General features: G+C 41.9%; 1 protein-coding gene across 6 annotated transcripts in view; it reads right to left on the bottom strand.

Moving 5' to 3' along the window:
- Positions 1 to 18911, bottom strand: part of MARCHF7 (membrane associated ring-CH-type finger 7) — a 33787-nt gene extending 14876 nt beyond the window's left edge. For 2 of the 6 annotated variants that reach the window (XM_077830427.1, XM_077830423.1), the window contains exons 1-4: positions 18806 to 18911; positions 13496 to 13655; positions 4575 to 4736; positions 1708 to 1879 (exon numbers count right to left, since the gene is read on the bottom strand). In XM_077830427.1, the coding sequence (XP_077686553.1) occupies positions 1708 to 1879; positions 4575 to 4736; positions 13496 to 13645 (484 nt within the window). In that variant the 5' untranslated portion in view covers positions 13646 to 13655; positions 18806 to 18911. Of the gene's footprint in view, positions 1 to 1707; positions 1880 to 4574; positions 4737 to 11949; positions 12019 to 13495; positions 13656 to 18044; positions 18125 to 18315; positions 18521 to 18805 lie in introns of those variants that run through there. The other 4 variants (XM_077830425.1, XM_077830426.1, XM_077830428.1 and 1 more) reach the window with 4 other exon arrangements.
- Between the last annotated feature and the right edge of the window lie 5029 nt (positions 18912 to 23940).

The following is a 23940-nucleotide window of genomic DNA, read 5'->3' as shown; positions in this document are numbered from 1 at the left end:
TGGACATTTCTATGTGCAAAGGGGTTTGTAAGATCAGAATCTGTAATCACTTATGGTTTCCTGCGGTTCCCACCTGACCACAAAAAGCAGAGATGGTCAATGATGCCATGGTTTGTACTGAATATACAATGTATTATCAAAGTGGAGGTAGGGAGGAAGGTAGTGGAATCCAACCATTTGTCAAATTGCCAGTGTTCTCAGATTTTGAAGAGTGTTTAGCTGGACATAAGGTTATAAATACAGGTCTGTATACAAGAAGGAAGTCTTGACAGAACATTTTCATTGTGTTTAACACTGGATTTTTCTTAAAGTTATAAGCTTATAACAACCCTACCCAGACCCACAATCCTAAAATACTGCAAAGTATGGCAAAACCACTCAAGTACCCCAAGCCAATTTAACTCTGCCCCATTATTCTATCCTATGTAAGGTAAGTGTGATACGCCAAGCCTCTGATACCTCTGATTTGGCCAGGATCCCTGGTTTCTGTGGCCTTCTTAAAATCCATACTATCACTTCTCACTTGTGGCTGAAGCCACCTTAAAATCACATCCATCTTGGATTAAGTTGTATAACCTTGGATGTAGACACCAGCTAATGTTTCTATAGCTGCTAGGAACCAAAGCACTGAAGGCAGCAACAGGGAATATACATGGTTTTAAAATGACTCCATGTCTGACATGACAGAAGTATACTGGGAAGATGAGAAACTACATTTCACTTTAGCCTTTATATGAAGAGTAAGAGGAGAACTCTTGGTACCGCAGTCTTCTCAAAGCAGAGTGAATAGAAGGGTCAATGGCATACATGTATTATTATGATTTGAGGGTAATCTTATTAATGTCTGATAGGATGCTGTGAAGCATCCTATTCATAATCCGTTCTGAAGATATGCAAATATTCTGAATAGAGAGGGTAGGGTTACAAGACCATACCTAAGGTAGTCTGTGGTATTTTCATAACTTTCTGATTTTTTTTTTAAATTTACCTTCAACTTTAGTTTTAGCTTCTACACTTAAACTGAGTATTTAATTCTATTCCCACCCCATGGACACACATTCTAGACACATATTTACAACCTTAACTCCAGCAGTAGTTAGATTAAACATTCTCTTAAGAATCAAACCATATCAGCTCAATGTTGTCTAATATTGTCTTGAAAGCTCTGTTGTCAAGATGGCCACCTTTAGCCCATGGTTTAATAAAAAAAAAAAAAAAAATCTGCTTCCAGCTCCACCTCTGCCCATAGTATTTTGGCCAGCTGGGGTATTCAGGGCTATGTGAAAGGCATAGCTAGGATACAGGGAAGAATTTGCTCTCACGTGCCCTACTGCTCTTGTGTACCTATTAAATTTTGGTTCCAAACTGCATCAGTAAACAGCTGCAGACTTTCTTCCTTAGGACTCTGACATTTGGTTACCTTAGTCACTCCATTCACCTTTAAATAGGAATGTTTTCTACTAAAAAAAGTGATTTTAATAAAGTGGTCTCTTCAAAACACTAAGTTAATATTTTCCTAGACACTGATAAGGATACCAAAATTGTGAAAACAGTTTGTTTCTGCTGTTTAAAGTTTATTTTGAATATCTAAGTATTTAAAGCCTCAGTATTTATCAGCAGATATTTACAACAACTTGGTAAAAGCTTGCTGTTCAGAACTACATTTAATACATCTTATTTAGCACTAGTAATAAAGACATCTCTTACCTGAAACTGCATTTAAGCCATTACTTCTCACAGAAGAGGTAGATGCATAGGAAAGCTTAGGTCTCTTTGAATCACTATCCCGCTGCTGGTTATGTAGTCTTGAGTATGCTCCCTGACTTCTCTCGGATTCACCATACCAAGTAGATGAAAGAGGAGACGAGGAGGATGTAGACTGAGTGTTTATACATATATATATAAAAAAAAAGAAGTTATGGAAAGTAATTTCACTTAAACTTTTTACCTGTAAAAAAACAAGCTTTTCAACTACCTACCTATATATGGCTAGAACCAGCTTGGTAAAGTCAGCAAGACAATTTGCATTGCCTAATTTGCTTATAAAAACAATGTGGAAAAGATCCACAGGCGTGCTATAGAAAAGCTGCTAAGTTACTTCACAGTAAGCATGACTTGGTTAAACAGTTAAAAGGATTTAGTAAAAATAGTCCTTTAGCTGTATTTTAGGACTTATGCCAGTAGCCTTGATTAGCTTCTCCTCCCCCCCCCCCGCAACCTCTCCTTCCAACCCCAGGGTTTAATCAGTTTTTCTTAAGGAACTCTCTTCCCCATTACACTGTTTTGTAACACTGAAAAGCATTTCCCTCTGATATGCAGAACACTGTCACTAAGCCATGTTTGAATACATGAAGGAGTCACAGCACTGATTTTTTTCCATATTGTCTACATTTTTGAAGAGACAGTAAAGATTATAATAGCCTTTACAGTTCACAAATAGCTTTAACTGCTCAATTCCATCTTTTAATGCTCATTTTATTAAATGTTCTTGATATATATTTTCCCCAAATTATTCTATCATCTGTTTTAGCAACCTAAAGTTATAGGTTTGGCTAGCTATTAAATCTCTTGCTTCTGAAGACTATGGATAAAATGTATGTTATAACTTCTTATAGTCAACACTGAACTGCAAGTTATACGATCAGCAGTAGACCACAATTGACTGCTAGTCGCTAATACAAGTTAGGAGGCAGAATTATAAAATTATTAGGGCTAATAATATTATTATTATTAGAGGAAATGAGGCATACATGTATAGTTTTACTAAGATTTGTGTAACCAGAACAAAAAAAATAACTTCATGCATCAGTCAGTTACAGCTTGCCTTGATACTTCACCTTCCTGTCCTATTACTGGAGATCCTTCCTATAAATCACAATTCAAATTTATTTGAAGAGAGTTAAGGAAAAGCTTAATTTTTTATGTAGGGTTTATGCAAAGCAGCTGCTTTTACTTTTTATGACTGGGAGCTGTACTAGACATTTTTCCTCCCTGCCATTTAAAAAATAAATAAATAATATAGAAACTAGCTTCCCAAACCGAAGTACAAAACAAGACTCGTAACCCTGTTTAGCAATCACACACATTGAGCAATGAAGCTAACCTAAAAGCAACAATTTCAGAAAGTACTGTATGGTGCAACATCCCTTTGCATTGCAGCTCAAAAGTCACTTTAGGGGAAAAATATAAATTTATGGGGGGCAGGGGGAGAGAGAACCCCAAAAACATACCAGTTTGAAAAGCCTGCAGTGCCTACTACCTACCGAGACAGGCCTTTGAGAAGCAGAGGCACAGCTTGTACTTCAACTACATGCACACCAGGACTTCCCCTGAAGGTTGGCAGCCCCACACTCTCATTTGTTTTCTCACCCACACTCTGCCTACCTTCAACTTTTTAAGTTGGTGTAAGAAACCTGTTTAGACTGTATGTTCTCTCTTGGCAAAGTTTCCAAATATCTCCCTATTTTAAGAGGTCACAGACCTTTCCATGGCTTGCCCAGTGTTCTGTCTTACTACTAATTTTTTTTAAACATTTGTTGACTTCAGTATTGTGCATAAAATGTCATAAATAGCAAGCTTCAATTCTGTGTGGGGACCAGACCCAGATGAAGGCAGACATTTTAGGCCCCAGTTCCTGGAGTCACAAAATATTAAAATTTCAGCTTCCATTTTAAAATTATGCAACCATGAGGGTCAAAGTAACTTGAAAACATGATCAGGGTGTAACAGATGCCTGTCTGAACCAGCAAGCAACCTAAAACAAGAGTTCCCCTTATTCATCTTAACTCTTAAAACTATTGCCTCACTCCTAGAAGGCGTGGAGCCATGGGAGTGCCATAGTGTTAGTTTGGGCATGGGTGGGGCCACAATATGCATTTAAGAGTCAAGTAATCACCGCCATCTTTCCCCCATTATGCATACAACTGCTTTAAATTTTAAAATGGAGGATTTGCAGAGCTATGTCCCCTTCAAATTTATATTTAACTATTTGTAAGGCAATATTTATGTCACAGAAACCGTGCCTTCCAGAGACCTCTGACATTTTTTGCTTCAGCCCCTGGGGCCGTGGGACTAGAGCTGGCAGCCAGCAGGGCCCCAGCAACAGGGCAACAGCCTTCTCACAGTCCCCCTGTGGGGTCCTGCGACAGGCAACAGCCTCCTCCAGGTTCCAATGACAGAGGACAGTCTCACATGTGGGGAGGACAGGAGAAACCATGGAGCTGCAGCAGCAAACATCACAGACAGGTCACTGCTTTTGTGAATTTGTGTTTATTGCTCCTAACCTTTCTGGGACTTTTACATAAAATAACCATGACAAAATCGTAGCCTTAACTATTTGTAAACTAATCTAAAATAAATCTAATTCAAGGAATTCTTTATAATTGCTGTATAAATGTCTGTTAACAACTTCGGTCCCCTTCTTTCCCTTCCTCCCCCTCACTGTTAACTTGACTGAGTCTATCAAACTTATTTTAAACAACATAGCAGGGGATTCCTACTAGCAGGTTTTTCGACCTGGAAGATTTGTAAGTAAAACCTCTGTTCCTCATATTTTATATATTAGCAAGTCTCACCAATCTGCTTCTGCTTCCCAAAAATCTTCCAGACCATGGACGATCAAGTGTCCCCGAGTAGCGAGTTGGAGAGGAACTAGAAAGCTTCCAAGGAGTTTCATGAGCTTCTCCTCTTTCTCTAATTCCCCAGTCTCTACTGGAACTATGCAACAGATTGGATTCCTAGAGAACAACATGCATATTACATGTAATTTTAAATCAAGGTGGCGTTTTTAGTCATGCTCTGAAGACTGAGTACCTATTAAGATGGTGGCACCAAGAGTCAGGAAATTTCAAAATTAAAGCAGGCACTCTATCTTTAAGTGTTTTGGACTTAAGATATGGGCGATATCAATTCTTAGATCTAAGCAAAGATTTGTGGGCTGTTTTGTTTTCTTAGTGGTTTTTTTTGGTGGGGGGGGAGGGGAGGGGGAAGAGGTAGAGAATTAGCTTCTCTCTTTTCTGCTGCCTCAGATTCCTCCCTGACATTAAGCTGTTAATGGATTTTTATACTGAGAGGAGAGAAGCAAGGACCCAATCCTTTCGCTGGAAGATCTGAATAGTTGTCACACATGCAGCTGTAACCCAAACTGTAGAACTCTGTCAGTTTACGGAAGCTGAAGTCTCTATATCCCCTCTCCTATTATTTGAGGGTAGGAAAGAGGAACTTTTAAGTTCAGGTTTCCTGTGGTGTGATACCACTACTCCGATTCTACAGCAATGAGGCAGAAATATAAAAAAAAATTGTTCGTAAAAAAAACAAACACACCCCTCCCCCACCCCTTAGGACACAGACCATCTTTCTACACCAAAGCAGTAATAGAGGGCAAAACTACATTTGTTTGGTTCACCTTAACACTCAACAGGATGAAGAATTACATTTTTGCCATCCTCTAGAGCAGCACTCTGATGAAAAGAAATCCTGTCCTAACAAAACAGATGAAACGAGGGAGGGCAGTTTGTCAACTAAATTGGTAATGTGGCTTATTAGCAAAGTAAACCAATGCTGTTACTGTAAGAACGTTTCACATAACATCTTCGTAAAATTCACTTTGTTCTTAAGTGTTCTTGTTTCTTTACAGGCCACAACCATTTTCCTATTCTGCTGCCTCTCTTCTCCTTACTCCTCTGATATGTTCCCAAAAAATATATTATACAGACGCGTAAAGGATAGGATCCTGACTCTCCATCCCCTTGCTCAGGGAGTACATTAGGGAAGTTTCACTTTGTAGGTCTGCTACACAACTTCTAGCGTAATTACATGCAGCCCTACCAGAGAAGGCCTACAAAGCACAGGGCCATATGGAAACAAAACATAGCAATCACTGGGGGGGGGTTGGGGGTGTTACTTTAAGAAAAAATTGTTTAGTAGTTGGGTATCTATGTAGCTGACTCAGACATTGTGCAACAGCACTGAAATTATAAATAGCTATTTTGGCATGCATATTAAAGACAGTTCTGTATGGGAGCTTTGCAAAATACTGCTAGCTGACTAACTTCTGTACAAAATGTTCTTCGAATTGCTGGAAAAGTTTAGTGTATGGCAGTAGCTGCAACTAATTTGACTTTTGTATTTCCATTCTCCCAACACATCCAAAGGCTGTAGTTCATATTCTAGACAAATAGGGAAGTTAACAGTAATAGGATTGGAACATCACACTTCTGGAGAAAATTACAAAATACAAAAATTACAAAATCTTTATATCTCTAGGTGCTCTGATCAACTAGTACAGAGAAAGTTTTAACATTGTTGACATTCTTGAGGTTCCATATCAGCATTACTTAAGAGGCAACTTCCAATAAATTCAGTAGGAGTAAAATCAAATGGCATTTCTAATGACACCTGAAATTCTATTTATATGGAAAGACAGCTGTTTTTTTCAAGTGAGGCACAGTATGAAAGTTAACTTCATGCTACGGAGTTAAATTCCATGTCTATGTCTTTATTAAGTTACTCCTTCTAAAAGATATCTATAATTAATGTATTACATATGGGAATAAACAAGGTTTATTAGCTTTTCTTTAAGATCCACTTTGACTAAATTGGTTCCCACAATGGCTATGGGAAGCTTAAAATATTTTAGATACTCCTTTTGCGATAAGCTTCTGGAATCACTGTTTCTAAAACACTTAAATTTCAAAATTAAGTTTTTTAAATCTTAAACTGTTCTCATCACTAGGAAATTCAGGCATTATCCAACTTTAAGATACAGCTGTGCTTTTGTTTTGTAAAAGCAATCAGTTACATGTGTTCATAACTTCCACTGAGGTGTGTCACTTGCAGCATTGTAGAGGCTTGCAATATTTTTCTTTATTCTCCAGCCACTAAAAACCTGAGAATTTTGGCTTTCATTTTAAAAGATTTCTAGTCCCTGTGCTTCATACAAAATCTTGAAAATATGACCCCAGTGAACCAGAATGGCTCAAACCAGAACATAATGGGAAAGTTCTGGTTTTTAAATCTCATAATTTTTAAGCCACTTTGAGATCCAGCTTGTGACTTTTTCAGCACTGGAGGGTAGCAATACTACATTTGGGACTGAAATTTTCCATGCTTGATCTCTGTCCAAAGGTAGAGACTGGATGTGTTTACAATTTTGCAAAAGAAAGCAGAATACCCCTTTACCACTGTTTAACCACAATCTCACGGCTAAATCTTAGAAAATGTTTTTCAAGATTGGAGTGTGTATTTAAGGGTTCTGTAAAGTCTTAGTTTATTTTTTCCTAATTTTAAGAACTCCCATTAAAGGGTTTTTGCTCAGTATAGTAGGAGAGATACTGGAATTTTAGTTTTTTTAAAAAATCAGAAATTGTTACATTACCAAAACCAGAAGTTGCAGTTTCTCTTATGTTCCCACTTAAGTTTATATACTGCTGGTGTAAATGACACACAGCACTTATTTTATGGTGCTGAACAAACAGTCCCACCCTAGAGTTTCACACATACTATGCAGTCCAAAACAAACTGAATGGTGAGTGAGTAAAGCAGAAACACTACAAAAAAAGGTGGTGGTTTTTTAGAATAACTAACCAAAGAAAGTGAGGTTTTAGTAGGGCCTAAAAAGCAGCACAAAAATCAGAGTGTCCTTGTCAAAAAAGAGCAGCTCCCAGAAACTTCCAGTTTAATTAAATCTTATTTGTAGGAAAGGAAGGTGATAATTTAAGATTTTTGCTAGCAAGTTTCACAAAACTTTTGGAAGGTTTATAGAATAGAAAACCAAAAAAGCTTGCATTTATAATGCTCTTACTTTTAGAACTCTAAACCATGTAAAACTGACACTTACTGTGACGACGTGGAGTTTTATTCACCTTATGTTGCATGAGTGTCTTACTGTCCTATTCGAATACTGTGCGTACCTCCATTTCCCTATGTACTGTGACAGTATTTCAGTGGTGGGAATCGGGTTGCCCAGGAAGCAGGACAAAGAGGAGTAGCAACAGGGTGTCACAGGTCCGATCACTGGTAGCTTGGTAGTCTGCTTGGGGGGGACTGAAAGAGGGGGAGTCCAGGCCATCTGGCCCAGGACTCCCCATGGACTTGGCTGAAAGTCAACAATTTCTGTGTTAGCAAGTTCTGTTCTACTCTGTGTTCCTGTCAACTAATAAACCCTTCTGTTCTACTTACTGGCTGAGAGTCACTGCTGACTGCAGGAGTTGAGGTGCAGGGCCCTCTGGCTTTCCCAAGAGCCCCACCCAGACAGACTTGCTGCAGGAAGCGCACAGAGAGGAAGCGGATGCTGAATGCTCCAAGGTCCAACCCAGGAAGGTTGAAGCTGTGTAAGCTTCTTGCCCTGGTGACAATATGCTCAGAGAGAGGAGGCATGCTACACCAGAGTCCTGACTGGCTTCATATGGAGTAGTTCCAGAGCATTGGCCCGGTGACTCTGTGACACTTACGCTACACAAAGAGAGCATTTACTACTGTCAAATTATTTCTACTCTTCCTCAGATGGTTGGAGGATACAAATGCATCTTTGTTTGGCTTGACTTTTAGCCTGTTAACCATGTCACGCCTATAGGCGGTTAACGTCTGATTTAGTTCCAAGCATAAAATCCATTTGAAATCTTGGGAAAACTATAGTACCTAGATGGATGGTCTTAAGTTATTGGCTACTCCCATTAAAATTTACACTGTACCAATTTTTTCATTTCTGATTTGTTCTGCCTTTGAAAGTTAGTTTTCCTATTAGGAGGTAAGCTTTTCAATTATGAATGCTCTTTAGTTTCGAGAAGATTTTGTATGTGGGTGTATTTTTCTTCCATATCATTACCTGGTATCTACTTGTTTATAAACAAGAACAAAAAACACACAACACACTGCACCCCATTTTGAAGGTAATTATTATGCAACTGCAGCAGCTCTTAGTGATATTTTGTTTGTCAGGTTTCAGACTCAATCTTGAAGTGACAAAAACCTGTCAGTTCTATTCTTGTGTGTATATTTATTACTTATTCAGGATGAGCTGGCTCAGTTTGCCTGGTCACTTGAAATCTGTACCTGTAGCAACACTAGAATCTGCTCCTAAAATTTCTTAAGACAGCTGAGATCACAAGAGAAGAGACAAATTGTTCTCAGAGATAGTTTGGCTCTATATCTAAGTACCAACACATGAAGTCTGTGATAAGTTTCATTGACACTCGGTGTGAAATTCTTACAATGCAGATTTTGCAACTAGATTCCAGACCTTAGAGTGTTATGAGGAGATCAAGAGTGATATTCCAATTTAACCAGGGAAAGGGCAAAATGGAATAGGTCATTGCTAAGACTTTATTTCTAAACAAATTAAACAGTCAGAAACATTAACATTTTTACAGCGCCATATGAATACTAATAAAATGGTTCTACATGTAGAGAAGTATGCATCATCCCTATTTTAAGAGGAAGTTAGACTTAAGTGATTTATCCATTGCTATGTAATGAATTGGTATAGCTAGCAGCAGAACTCAGGAGTTCTAACCTTACTATGAGTGAACATGTTGAAAATGTTCTAACCTCTCCCTAAGCCATCCTCTGCATCCAATAGGCCTGGAAAGTCATGTATTCAAGACACAGGAATGTAGGCAAGATCCATGACTATATACCTACTGAGCAATACATGATAACTTGAATGATCTAGTACTCAGAAAATTAAATCCAAGAAACGGCTTATGTAACACAATGCTCCTGGATGGACTGTCAGCAGTGACTGAACATCTGACTTCTGGATTCTGGAGCTTGAGCCTATGCTAAAAGGCATGCTTTCTTAGTTTGAATGTTGGAGCAGATTCAGACTTATGTGACCCAGTTACTCAAGGAGCAAAGAGCCAAGTGTTGTTGCTTAGGGGTTCAGATCCCAAGTGACCAGGGGAAATGAGCCAGCTAGCCTTGAATAAGCATCTGTTCTCTTGTTTACACCCAAGAAAGTTTAACATGTTAAGGAATTTAATCTCCACTAACTGTGCTACTTTTAAACACCATAAATCATGGCCTGGAGGATTTAATTTCTTGAATAAATTAGCATTGCTTCCCCCATCCTCCCGCAAGCAATTTGCTTAAGGAATTTGTGTAAAAAAAATTCCAACGCTAACCCTCTACCTGTGATATTTAATACTAATTAGATGTGTTCCTATATAAGCCTATATAAGTTTCTGCAAAATGCGTCAGTCACAAATAAGCTACTGCAAATTAAGAATGTAAAGTCCTGAATCCTTCCAGCTCCTTCTTGTATATGATGTCGTCTTTCAGAGTAAGAAAGACTGACTAAAAGTAGCTTCAGAGAGCTTCTATTTATAGAGTCTTAATGCTGCTAAATTACCAAAAAGGTAAGATGAAGCAAAACAAACCACACTTTTGTCTCCTTCTATAGTTTCCACTATGTAAGACAATGCCTCCACTTCAATTTAAACCAAAACATCTTAAGAGCAGTGCTAGGACAGATATATTACACTACAAACTCTAAACTTTGAGGATAATTTAATAGAGATGTGTAGAGAAGGGCTGTAACTTCTGTGGACTCTTGAAGGAAAAAGTCAGAATTGTCTGAAATGAGTATTTTGAAGATTTCTGGGTGAGGTGGATGAGGAGAGGAAGGGAGAAAACTAAATAAAAACTGACAGTCTAGATGTTCTTTTTATGGACTGCTCCTGTAGTAAAGGAGGTCTGTTTCTTACCACATGTACACTGCCTAGCACAACAAAGACCCAAACCTTAGGGATTCCAAATGCTACAGTATAAAAATACCTACTGAGTTGTCTGGTAGTCAGGGTTGCAATACACACACACCAAACCCATAACAAAAGAAAAGAGTTAAGCCATTCAACAGATTTACTGTTTCACCCACAGGCATACATTTTATCATTACCACAACTACTATATGCCACTGACCACCTACCAAAACCCTAATTCTGCTTACCTTTTAACTTTCTGCACGAGCCCTTTTACCCAATTATTCCTCCCCATCAACAGCAGTTGTGGATGTTTGATGGTGTAGTTGGCTGTGTTTGGAGAGAGGAGTTTGGTAAAGGGCTGTGTGTAGAAGGCTGGGATGATACTCTGCTTCCTGCCTAGTGATGCCAGTTTAAGTGTGTGGTATATGGTAGTTTTGGTAGTGGTTAGGTGTGTGCTTGTGAGTGGAATAGAGCGTATAGACTGCTAGGTGGCTTAACTTTTAACTTCTTTGCTTTTCTGGGTCTCAAATATTCTGTGTGTGCACTAACCCTATTTCACAAAGTTTGTATATTAATTTCCCAGGTTTTTAGTGCTTAATTTGGGAGGGAAGCAGACCTGTTTCTCTGGAAGCAGTGGGAGTGGTAAGTGTTCATCACTACACACTTTATCAGCACAGCAACTTTTTTCCCTTCTGTGCTTGTAGGGGGAAAAAAAAAAAAAAAAAAATCCCCAAAAGTGTAGCTGCTAGTTGAGAAGGTTTTATGTGCATCAGGCTCTTTCAGCAACCCCATCAACCAACCTTGTGTGTACAGCACAAACTCTGGTTTAACATGAATGGCTAAAAAGGACCCTAAATCAAGTTTCTTAAAAAACACAAACAAAAAAAACAAACCACACACACACCCCACCACTCTATTCTTTGCATCAGATCCACCTGCCTCTCTAGATAAAGTTTGGTAATGTCTGAGTTAATGAAAAGTACAACTTTAAGGAAAAACATTCAAAACCCTCATTTCAGAAACTTCCTATTTAAAAATGCATAAAGAGCAACTACACAGAAAATTAACAGGGCATCAAAAAAGCAACCCCGTGTAAAATTTCACACCATTTAGCCACCTGGTTTTAGAAAACAGGGATGTATGCCTCATTATTTATCCATCTGATAAATGACATACACTTTCACACTGTCAGTCACAGCTAGCATTCTCTTTACCAACTGAAGGAAGGTTACATCAGCTGTATACCTACCTCCACATTTCCTTTTCTAGAAAAGGATAGCGTTGATGTGTTCCCCATTTGAGTTAATCACTGAAACCACTATTAGACAAGATAATGAGGATTAAACAGAAGTAAAGCCAAGCAAGTGTGGTAACAAATTTGCTGATAATAGGGAAAAGACTACTCCTATTCAAGCCAGATCATATCCCCAAAAGTGCACTTCCACAGAAAACTAGTACAGGATTACCAGTTGAGCCTAGGCAGTGTGGTCCAATATACAGGTCATCAGGTTGGGAGTTAGACTTGGGATCTATTCCCTGTTCTGGCATACCTGACGTTACACACCAAGCAAGTCAGTTTCCACACCTAAAAAAGTGTTTCCCCACCTCTGTAAAGCACTGTGTGTGAATGAGTTAAGAGTACTAACTATTAACACACAAATCTTGGTACATATTTACACTTGCAAGACTTCTTTTCTAAAAGGAATTTGGAGAATCTCTTTTGTGAATAGTGTCAAATCATTAACTGAAGTGTAACATGAAAGAACTCACTGGTCAATATCTTGCATCTAAGACTCCCCCCCCCCCCCATCTACTTATACAGGTTAATCGTTAAAGTGTTGATTTCTAGTTTACTAAACAGTCTTGTTCAAGACTGTGTGCTTAGGTTTGTGTCCCTCTGGTGTAATAAGGTAGAGCACCAATCTTGTGTGGGCCAAACAGATTCTACATATTAATACAATTTAAAGTCACCTATATTGATTTATATTTTAAGTTCAGCTTGTTTCATATGTATTTAGATAGAAACAACTTATGTACAGTATTGTCTATTTATACACTTGTGTAAACTAAAATCAGGTAAACATGACAAAAGGCTAATTACTCAGCTGTTAGTATATTGTGTTGAAGCACCCTGTTCTAGACACAACTCAGCCTTCTCAGACAATGTTCTGGTTAGCATCCCTTATGCTTTATCTCTAGTTCTGCTAGCATACTGGCAGAATGACTTGAAGACTGAAGGCCTTCTCACTCCTTTATATCCCTATTCATGCCTTACAATCTTCAGACAGAACAAACAGTTAAATACAACAGATCAGGTATAGCTTATTTTTTGTGCTGTCATTTTTAGACTTGAGACATGACACCATTATCTAAAACTAAAATGCTGTGCTCTGGCAAAAATAAAACTTATGGTCCTCACTTCCCTGTCAGACCAGAAGATCCCGATTTTACTTAAACAGACTTCCCTCAAGATCCTATACTATAATCACCATCCCGACAGACAAAGGATATGCATAGGACTCATTTAATGATGTTCCTTATTCAGCCACTGATTTAAGAGGCTACATACCAACAGTAGTGGGGAAAGATGGTAAAACAAAGTGACTCTAGGCCATTGCATGGCCGTGCAAAGCACTACCAGTAACAAGGCCGAATTTTTGCATTTATCTTGTTTGTGTGAGAAAACATGTTGAAATTCCTCCTTATATTGCCCTTGAAATTAATCTTGTTAAGAATCCTGCCCAAAAGAGGCAGATACAAATGTTACTTCTAAAAGCAAATATAAAGTGACTTACCTGACATCCAGAATCCAGTCTCAGTGAAGATTCTCTTGTATGATATGCATCAGTTAAACTGCTTCCAGACAATGTTCTGGCACTTAAAGAGGAGGAACTGGAGGGTTGAACCGATATCCTTCGAGGAATCCTTGAAGGTTTAGACTCCATTCTCAGTGTTCTACGAGAGATAAAAGTTAGCTTCCCCCCCCCATTTTTTTTTTTTTTTTGGTAGTATAGAATGCAACAACAGATGGGTATATGTTAAGTTTGTCATCAATACTTATTGCGCACGTGCTTTGTATAGTGATTTTAAAGCACAGGCCTGGGAACCAGGAGACCTATGTTTTAATTCTAGAATTGCCACTAACTTGCTATATGACCATAAAGTAAACTGGATCATGTTTTACCTTGGCTTTCCTTTTGTAAAAAGAGGATAATACTTCACTACTCTCTGCAGGTCTAAAAAGTGTGCTGAGAAACTCTCAGAGTAATGTACATTGCTACTACACTGGTGCAGCTCTCTTCCTTTTGCAAGTTTCTTTCAGTTCTTTTCTTCCTACCTCTATTCTGGATGGTATCCTTATAGTGCTTTCTAAGCAGCAGCATAAAAGTGGCATGAGCTTTGTCAGTTTCTTTATGCCAGGAATGTGTACAAGGAACAAGGCCACACACACACACACTACTTAGGTGTGCAGAGAAAGAGGAAGATAGAGGGGCCTCATTCTGTACTACCACCTGCACTCACATCAGGGTCAAATTAAAGCAATCTGTGCCTAGGGTAATAATCCACAAGAGGGCCCCCCTATCTCTCCCAAATAATGGCCCTGCCAGAATACCACCCTCCTAAGGGTAGCAGCATGCTTCTGAATTCAGATGACTGGGCAGTTCACACCTCTTAGCTACTGTTTCATGCCCTTTGCAGCTTCAGACAGATATTGGGCACTCAGGTCTGTTCTACACTTAAAATGTACATCAACATAGCTCCAGCATTCAGGGGTATGAAAAAGCTACACCCCTAAGAAATGCAGCTGTGCCGATAAAACCCCTGGCGTAGATGCAGTTAGGTCAATGGAAGAATGCTTCCATTGAACTAGCTACTATCACTTGGGAAGGTAGGTTTGTCTACACTACAGACCTTCCAGCAGCACAGCTGCGCCGCTGCAAGGTCTCCCATGTAGCTGCTCTGTCAGCAGGAGAGAGCTCTCCTGCCAGAATAATTAAGCCACCCGTAACAAGAAGCGGTAGCTATGTCCGCAGGATATATAATGCTGTCAACACCCGAGCTTTTTGTCTGTTAAACTTTTGTTAGTCAGGGCTGGGGGTTTTCAAAAGTGTTATGAAGATAAAGCCATAGTGTTCCTACAGTGATGGAAAAAGCTCTTCCCCTGCCATAGGCTGTACCTACACTACAGGATTATCCTGGCATAACTATGACATAACTATGCTGCTACAGTACCCATAGTGGAGACATGGCTTCAGTTTGCGTTTTAAAGCTTTTCCTGGCATACATGACTTGAAACTTATTCTGATTTGATAACATTTTACATCCACCAAGGGAAGAAGTTGCATGGAAATCCTGCAAACTATACTGTATTTGTCACAATAAAAGTTTCACAAAAATCTTTGGCAGAATCAGTGGCTCCCTAGATTTTGCTAGATATTTTGAATGGTAGCTTAAGACACTTAGAAAAAAGTAAACTCCTACATGGAATCATTTCATTTTCCAGTTCTAGCACTTTAGGGCTTGTCTACACATAGACAACAGGAATAAGAGTGTTAGTCTAGAATAGCTATTCTGTTTTAAATTGTCTTTACATGAAGTTATTCCAGAGTAAGTACTGTTTCAAATAGTACTATTTTAAAGCACACTGGGGAACTGTTAGTGCATACCAGCAGGGTTTATGTGAACCAGTTAAGTGTGTGACATATTTATACACTTCAGAAATCACATCCCATAGGTGCATTACTCCATTGTATAGACATGCTTTTATTTCAGAGTTATTCTTAATAATTCTTTCTGTATAGCTTTTCCCAAATACCTCATGATGAGCCCTTGAGTATTTTCATATTAACCAGTACAATTTAACTACCTTAAAGGCCAACACATGACTTAAAAGGATTGTTTTAAACCCAACAAAAATTAGTAATGTTAGTACCAGGAATCTGAGCATAATTTTACATTGGGGAGGAGGAAGAAACCACCGCAAAACTGTCCCAGGGGACTTAATCTAAGTAAATGATAAATGTAACTTTAGATATTCCAAATTACCATTGCATTACAATGTTACATAATTATTCCACAAACTCTGTGGGGAAAATATACTGGTTGTCTTACCAGTGCTAAAATATATTTGACAGCTTTTTGTATAATTACTGGGTTTGACATACTTAGCTTAAATAGGCTTCCTTGGTTGACAACATTCCTCTATTCCCTGACACACTCCCTAAAGCATTTTACTAGCTACAGCAATACCTACAAAATACACAGCATTGCCTGTTTACTTGACAAATTACATTAAAAAGGAAACCTCAACTGACAAACCATTACAGAGTTTTACTCTGGAAGGGGCACTGGGACCTTACCCAACTCCAATCTCAACAATGGCAGAAATATGACTGAACATGGATTCATATGGATTCAAAGTAGCACACTTTTTTGCAGGTTCTAAAATCCATTTAGACACTTACGGATTAGAGAGTTGCACTGAAAACATTCAAAGTATGGGGGGGTTGGAGGAGAGACACAGATAGCTCAGTGGTTTGAGCATTGGCCTGCTAAACCCAGGGTTGATGAGTTCAATCCTTGAGGGGGCCATTTAGGGATCTGGGGCAAAAATTGGGGATTGGTCCTGCTTTGAGTAGGGGGTTGGACTAGATGACCTCCTGAGGTCCCTTCCAACCCTGATATTCTACGAAAGTAGATTTGTGGTACTGAAAACAGTTTTTATAAAAAACTAAAATTTGACAAGTGTATTTTAAGTGTTCAGCCAATTAATAATTTGGTAGACTATATGCTAAAAACTAGCAATTGGATATGCACCAAAATTTAAGTGTTAGCTTTCCCGAACTTTGTTTTAGAAGCCCATAGACTGGTCTCTGAGGAAGAAGTGCTTAGTGCTTAATCCCCAGGAAGACTGATAGTTGCCCGGATCAGTTCAAAGTCCACACCAAACAAAAAGGCATGGAGCATTTGATACTTTTGTCACTACAAGTAAACTCCTAGGCCAAACCACAGCCACTGGGATGAGCCTCATAAAATGCACAGAAGTTGGGACCGTGTTCAGACAGTTTTGCAGAAGAGCCACTGCAGATTTTACTGAGAGGGACGTACTATGTTCTCAGCACAATCCCAAAAATCATTGCATATTAAAATGAATGAGAAACTAGATGAATGGTGCAAGGATCTACTACTGAATTGGCAGAGTGGTGTGCCCTTATGATGTCCAGTTCTGAAAAATATGGCGTACATCCCTAACTGAATGGACATGAAAAGATGATTTTCATGGATAACTGTTTTCCTTACCATAATAAGGTACTTTCAGTATTAGAAGTAACCTCTAGGACTGTCATAAGAAAGTGGTAAGAGATATTAAGTTTGAGAGTTGCTGTAGGTTCTCTAAATCCCATTGCCTCCTAAACACTTAAGTGTAGCAAAGGGGTAAAAGATGCCATCGTTTCTCCTTCAACTCCAGTACTGGCAAGCCAAGAAGCCACTGTCTCACCCTTCTCACAATCCATCAGTGCCTCTGGGTATAGTACAAAAGGACAACCAGGCTTAAGAGTCTACCAGTTCACCACAGAGAAGAGATGGAGAGGATAGGGGCTGGCACTGACTTGGAGCCTCTCCAGTCATCAGCTCCAGGAAGGGAAGGAGAAAATGAACACTTCAGCTTGGTGTTTCAAGAACAATCTTTCTGCCCCACCACAGGGAGACGTGGGAGTCAGGGGGCCAAGGAAAGAAGCAATGCTTATGGGTCCTGCAATTTTAGCTTGGAAGCATGTGATGAGGGGACCACTTCAGATTTTAAGTAATAGAAAATTCAAGTAATTTTTCTGGAACCGTGATAGCTAGGAAAAAGAAAAATCATGATCCAAGCACACGCTAAAGATTTAAAAACAGAAGGCAAAAATATTTCTAAAGCTACTGGGATTTTTGGAGAACCTTACTAATGACTTTTGAACACTTGGACTTTGCAGTACTGAATAGGATCAGGGTTGGTGCTGGTTCATCATTGGAGTGCTAAAATCAGAAGCTGTTTTTAATCAGAAGAGAATCCGGCTGAGAGGGAAAAAACGCATTTCCCTGTGTCTTACAGCTGCCAGAGGCCCATTCTGCAGATCAGATGACCACTAAGGCCTTCCTTAACTTACACCAGTTCTGAAAGGGCCACTGCAGCACTACACAATAGAAGTGTGCATATGCCCCTTCTGCCATCAGTGTGATCCCAAAATACTTCATGTGGAGGGGATGCATACAGCCAGCATCCCTGCCTCTCTGCCTGTTAGGAAGGTCTCTGCCTCAGGAGTTTGGGGAGTGGGGTAGAAGGGAGGAAGAAGCGTCTCTTACGGATGGTTTATGTTCCCTTTGCTTTGGGATATGACCCTTCCTAAAGTTCCCTCCAGCGACTAGTTCTGGCATGGTGGGACCTACAACAAGACAATGAACAATTCCCCTTCAACAGCCATTCTGCACCCCCCTTCCCGTCTTCTGTCTTAGTGGTGGTAACGGGGAGGAGAAGGAATAATTGGGACTTCTGCACAGATATAGAATTGATTAACTCTATGAGCCCTCCCAGACCACTCAGTCCATCGGGGTCAAGTTTCCACCACAGACTCACTCAGGAAGGTGCGGCTACTCCCGCAGCCCTGTCAGGAGAGGGAACAGGGCAACTCCCTAGGCCCAGCGGAGAGAAAGGGGAGGGATCATGCCGGGAGCGAGCCTGCGCTGCTCAGCAAGCCCGACCGGGGCTGGCCTGGTGTTGGGGGCCCAGGCTGAAGCGGTTCGGAGGGTGGCACTGGCAGGGCTGATCCACACCTGGTGAGCTGGGGACAGAGGGTGTAGAAGAGTCAGAGCTGGTGGCGGAAGGGGGGCTGGTTGTTCGTGCCTCACCCCAAGCCTGGCAGGGTGGGCGGGACAGCGGGCGACAAAGAGGCTGAGTCTCTCCGGGCCAGGTAGAGACCTGGCTGCTCTGCGGCCCGGCCGGGCCTGCTCCGCCGCCACAGCCCAGAGACAAGATGGATATTGCGGGCCTCAACCTCCGTCAATGTCCCCGCGGCCAGGCAGGGGGAGCCCCACACACCGAGCCACTCCTTCTGTCCCCTACTCACCCGAGCCCGCGTCTCCTCTTGTCCCAGACACCCCCCGCTGCGGGCGGCCCAGCCGCCTCCGCCTGCAGAACTCACAATGGCGACAGCTCCGAGTCGCCAGTCATAGCCCCGCTGACGCCCCACCCCTTCTCCGGCTCTCGCGAGAACGGGCGGGAGAGGCCGTTTCGTCCGCTATGCGTCTTTTTGGCTCTATCCCCTCGCCGCATCTGGCAGAGGAGGAAAGAGTCCCCAGCGCCGATCCCCTCCTCTCCCGTTACCACAATCGGGGCGGCGGTTTCCAATCGATCTCCCTCCAGCCCCCTGCGTTATTGCTCCAAGAGATGGAGTCCAAATGCCCCTCTTCCTCCCACCCCATGGTACGCGTGAGGAACGTTCAAAAGGGACGGTCCCAAACTTACTCTGCGTCCTGTGTCCCCACCGAAGACTGTATCACCGTGCTGGGGCCCAGCACCACCTTAGTGCTGCTGTCCTTAGGGTTCAAAAGTCATGAATCAAACACCACATTATTATAATAGCCTCACGGAATTAAAACCAAACCCACGCTTTCTCTGCCCCGAGTCTTTAGGGACAAGCCATCCCAAGCCCTTGGAGGGGTGTGATTATTTCAGGTTCAAAATTCAACCTTTAAATCACACAAATGTGGGCCTCCATGGCCTGCAGTGTAGGGAAGTTCTCTCATTCTCTGGCTTCTAGGGTTGTAGAGTTGCCACGTTGCCCTTCCCCATTCCCCCTTACCTCAACCCGCCTCCATCTCCCTCCTCCCAGCCCGTTCCTGTTTCTCTCCCTGCCCCATCTACTCCCCAGCCCCACTTACACTCCCTCTGCATGCTCGTCCACATGTACTTGTTCCCTATATTTTCCCTTTCCTCCCACCAACTCCTGCCCCCTCATCTTGACTCTGCTTCTTTAGCACATTACATCTCCTCAGTCTCTTCCAGTCCAACAGAGCTGGTCAAATATTTCTGTAATTCAAAACTGACCAAAACCAAATTTCACAACGTTTGTTTTGTTTTTCAACCAGCCCTACCGTCCAGATTCCTAAACGGAGAGCCCAGAGGGTGGCAGTATTCCCTATAGGCAGCTTGGCTTCAGTCCCGCAGCGAACGAGAGGGCAGCACTCGTTCCTAAAGGCAGCCTCACTTCATTCCGCAAAGCTGCATGGAAACGGATGTCGTTTTAACCGAAGGCGGAGACTTTCACTTAGGACAATAGTACAACTATAAGGTAATAGGAGATGGCAGCCATTTTGATTAAGGGCAAAAGTTCACAAGATTTGTCAAATCAGCAGACTGAGAAGCTGTGAAGCATAAAATCATGATGGTCCTTGGGATAATATTGAGGGAGCTGGCAGCTTTGCACTTTCCCCCATTCTTAGTATCACCACCCCAAAGAAGACCACTCCCTGGTTTTTGACCAGAACGCCTGGTGAAAAGGAGACCCTGGCGGCTCTGGTCAGAAGTGCTGACCGAGCTGTTAAAAGTCCGGTCCGTGGCACAGCAGGGCTAAGGCAGACTCCCTGCCTGCTGTGGCTGCACGCGCGCTCAAGCAGCAGCATGACACCCCCTGCCCCCAGCTCCTAGGCTTACGGGCAGCCAGGTAGGCTCCGCATGCTGCCCTGGCCCCAAGCACCCCTCCGCAGCTCCCATTGGCCAGGAATTGTGGCCAATGGGAGCTGCAGGGGCAGTGCCTGCAGAGAGGGCAGCACATAGAGCTGCCTGGCTGCGTCTCCATGCTGGAGCCAGAGTGGGGACATGCTGTTGTTTCCGGGAGCTGCTTGAGGTAAGCGACACCCGGAGCCTGCACCTCCTCCCTCTTCCCAATCACCTGTCCTAGCCCTGATACCCCTCCTGCCTTCTGAACCCCTCAGCCCTAGCCTGGAGCCCCCTCCTGCACCCCAAACCCTTCATCCCAAGCCTCACCCCAGAACCCCCATCCCCAGCCACAACCCTCAGCCCTCCCGAGCCCCAACCTCCTGCCCCAGCCCTGATCTCCCTCCTGCTCTCAAAGCCCTCAGTCCCAGCCCAGAGCACTCTCCTACACCCCAAACCCCTCATCCCCAGCCCCACACCTGAGTCTGCACCTACAGCCAGAGCCCTCACACCCCCCCGCATCCCAAGCCCGTGCCCCAGCCCAGAGCCCCTCCCACACTCTGAACCCCCACAGCCCAGAGCCCCCTCCTGCACCCCAAATCCTTCATCCCCGACCCCACACTAGAGCCCTCACCCCCAGCCAGGGTCCTCACCCCCCTGCACTCCAACCCCCAGCCGAGCCCAGTGAAAATGAGTGAGTTAGTGAGGGTAAGGAGAGCAAGCAACAGAGGGAGGGGGATGGAGTGAGTGAGGGGCAGGGCCTTGGAGAAGGGGCGTGGCAAGGGTGTTCAGTTTTGTGTGAGCAGAAAGTTGGCAACCCTACAGGTGAGTCCTGAGAGAGTGGGGAGACAGCGACTGGCAGGGGGTGGAGTGGGGGCGATCGAGCAATGGGGTGGGAGGGTATAGTGTCTGGTTTTAAGAAATTGGAAAGTTGGCATCCCTACTTGTGAGTCACAACCTCTGTAATACCTCAGCAATGCCTTGACCTCCAGTTGTGCCATTGGCATAAGCCCTAATCTCTGTCACTCTGTTTTACCACTATTTCAAGCTCCAGCATTGCCTCTGCCCCAGACTTTATCTTTGCCATCTCTCTAGCTCAGGACTTTCCCAAACCACTACACTTCCAGTACTCTGGACTCCACCCTCACACAGATAGAATAAAGGGTGAGCAATGGTAGTGATGTAGGTCTATCAAATCACTTCACTCTGTACCCATTCACCTTCCTAAATGCAATCTTCACCTGCATTTGGACTATGAACAGGGTCTGTTTTCTGACTTTCATCTTCAGAGAAACAGAGAGGAGAGGACTAAGGGTGTAGAAATGCAAGAAAAAGATAGTGGTGGAGAGAGGTTGGCACAAAGGAGAAAGAGAGAAAGAAAACACTTAATGCAAGAACAAATACAGCGGAAAGGGCTAAACTAAAAAAGAAAAACTTGAATAAAATGGAGGATTTTAGAGAAAATATATCAAATGAAACATTCCAATAGGATGAAAAATATATAGGACAATTCCCTGAGGGAAATGGGCATTGAAAGAAACAAGGAAAGATACTTGGAGGCAGGCATACAGGGAAAAGTGAAGATTAGGAAGAGGGAAGAAAAGGGGAATGTAGTGATTTATTTTTAAAAATTAGTTAGAGATCATAGCATACAAAATTTTGAATCTATTGATTAAACGTAATTTGGAAGTTTTAGCAGCACCAAAAATCTGAAAAACGTTCCAAGTTTGAACAAAGAGATAATTAATTCTTCTCAAGACTCAAAACCCCTTTGAATATGGTAGATCACAATTCTTTTCCTTTTTTGAAAAGTTAACCTACAGTATATGGTTGGCCTGCTACAGAGCTAAGGGCTGCTCAGAAACTCAGTCTTACCATCGCTATTAAAGTCATGAGACTTCAATTTGAAGCATCCCAGACTCGTGACCATAGTACCATTGAATGCACCCTCAGCAACTTTGTGCCACAGCCAACAGAGAATTTACCATTACATTAGAGAAAATGTGTCTACAGCTACTAGACACTTTTAGAACTTTTAGAAGTTCGTCCAATGGATCATACGCCTCCCTTACAATGTTACGTAGCACAAGCACATTAGCTTAATCATGACATGCCAATACATCACAATATAAAACTCAAGATAGCATGAGGGAGGAAAAGACAAAATGATGTTCTATTACAATATCACCACATCACACCACATTGAATCTGATTTAGAATCTGCCCCAAGGATTATGCCAGAAATTCTGGATGGTCTCCAGTGCTAATCAAAAAGCCTAAAGTAGCAGTGTGTTTACAGGTGGTTAGGTGATAGGTTGAGGGAACCTCCATCCCATTGCCTTCTTTAAAAGTCTTTGAAACAAGAGGAAGGAAATTCATCACAGAGACTATTTTTATTAAGTGTTGATTGATTTATTAAGCTCTAAACACTTGTCTCACTGTCCATGTTGCAGTAAGGAAACTGACACTTCATTTTGTATGCCTGCTAACAGGGAAATAACTTGTTCTTCTGTGTTCAAATGGGACAGCGCAGACCAGTCAGTATTATGTCCTACCTACACTTTTGTAAAGTTTTGACCGGGAGCAAAGATGAAGGAATCAACAGTGCAGGTACTGTTTTCATCCATCCTCCTAGTTGAGAGTAACGGCCCAGGCCGGGACACTCACTTCCTGGAGATTAATACATGGCTGTGCAGATGGTGTCAAAAGGAGGGGTTTGGCTTCCTTGACCAAGCAGCACTGTTTCATAAAGGAAGAAGAGACGGCATCCACCTGACCTGGCAGGGGAAGAGCATCTTTGGACACTGACTCACCAAACTAGTGAGGAGGGAGGACTTTAAATTAGGTTCAAAGGGGGCAGGTGACAAAAACCCACAGGAAGGATTTAAAAAAGGTGACCTTGACAGAGTGCTGGAAGTTGGAGGGGAAATGGTAAAGTACTATTCATAGATTCATAGATAGTAAGGTCAGAAGGGACCATTATGATCATCTAGTCTGACCTCCTGCACAATGCAGGCACAGAATCTCACCCACCCACTTCTGCAATAAACCTCTGACCTATGTCTGAGCTATGGAAGTCCTCAAATCATGGTTGAAAGACTTCAAGGGTCAAAGGAGCAACAAGGAGGGGAATTTGCTTAACATCTTAAATGTCTAAACACAAATGCAAGGAGTAGAGGGAACAAAGAGGAAGAGCTGAAGGTCTTAGTACAAAACCTAAATTATTACTTAATTGACATCATTGAGACATGGTGAGATAAATCTCATGACTAGAATATTGGTATAGAGCAGTGGTTTTCAACCTTTTTTTCATTTGTGAACCCCTAAAACATTTCAAATGGAGGTGTGGACCCCTTTAAAAATCTTAGACATAGTCTGCAGACCCCCAGGAGTCCACGAATCACAGGTTCAAAACCACTGTTCTATGGTAACGACACCCTTTTGTGTACCCCTTAGACATAGTCTGTGAACTCCCAGGGGTCCACAGACCAAAGGTTGAAAAACAGTATAGAGGGCTATAGTTTGTTCAGGAAGGACAGGCAGGGA

This window comes from Eretmochelys imbricata, chromosome 11 (assembly GCF_965152235.1).
Source record: "Eretmochelys imbricata isolate rEreImb1 chromosome 11, rEreImb1.hap1, whole genome shotgun sequence".
NCBI classification, from domain to species: Eukaryota; Metazoa; Chordata; order Testudines; family Cheloniidae; genus Eretmochelys; species Eretmochelys imbricata.
Note: the sequence above shows the minus strand (reverse complement) of the source record. Positions and strands in the feature narration are given on the sequence as shown.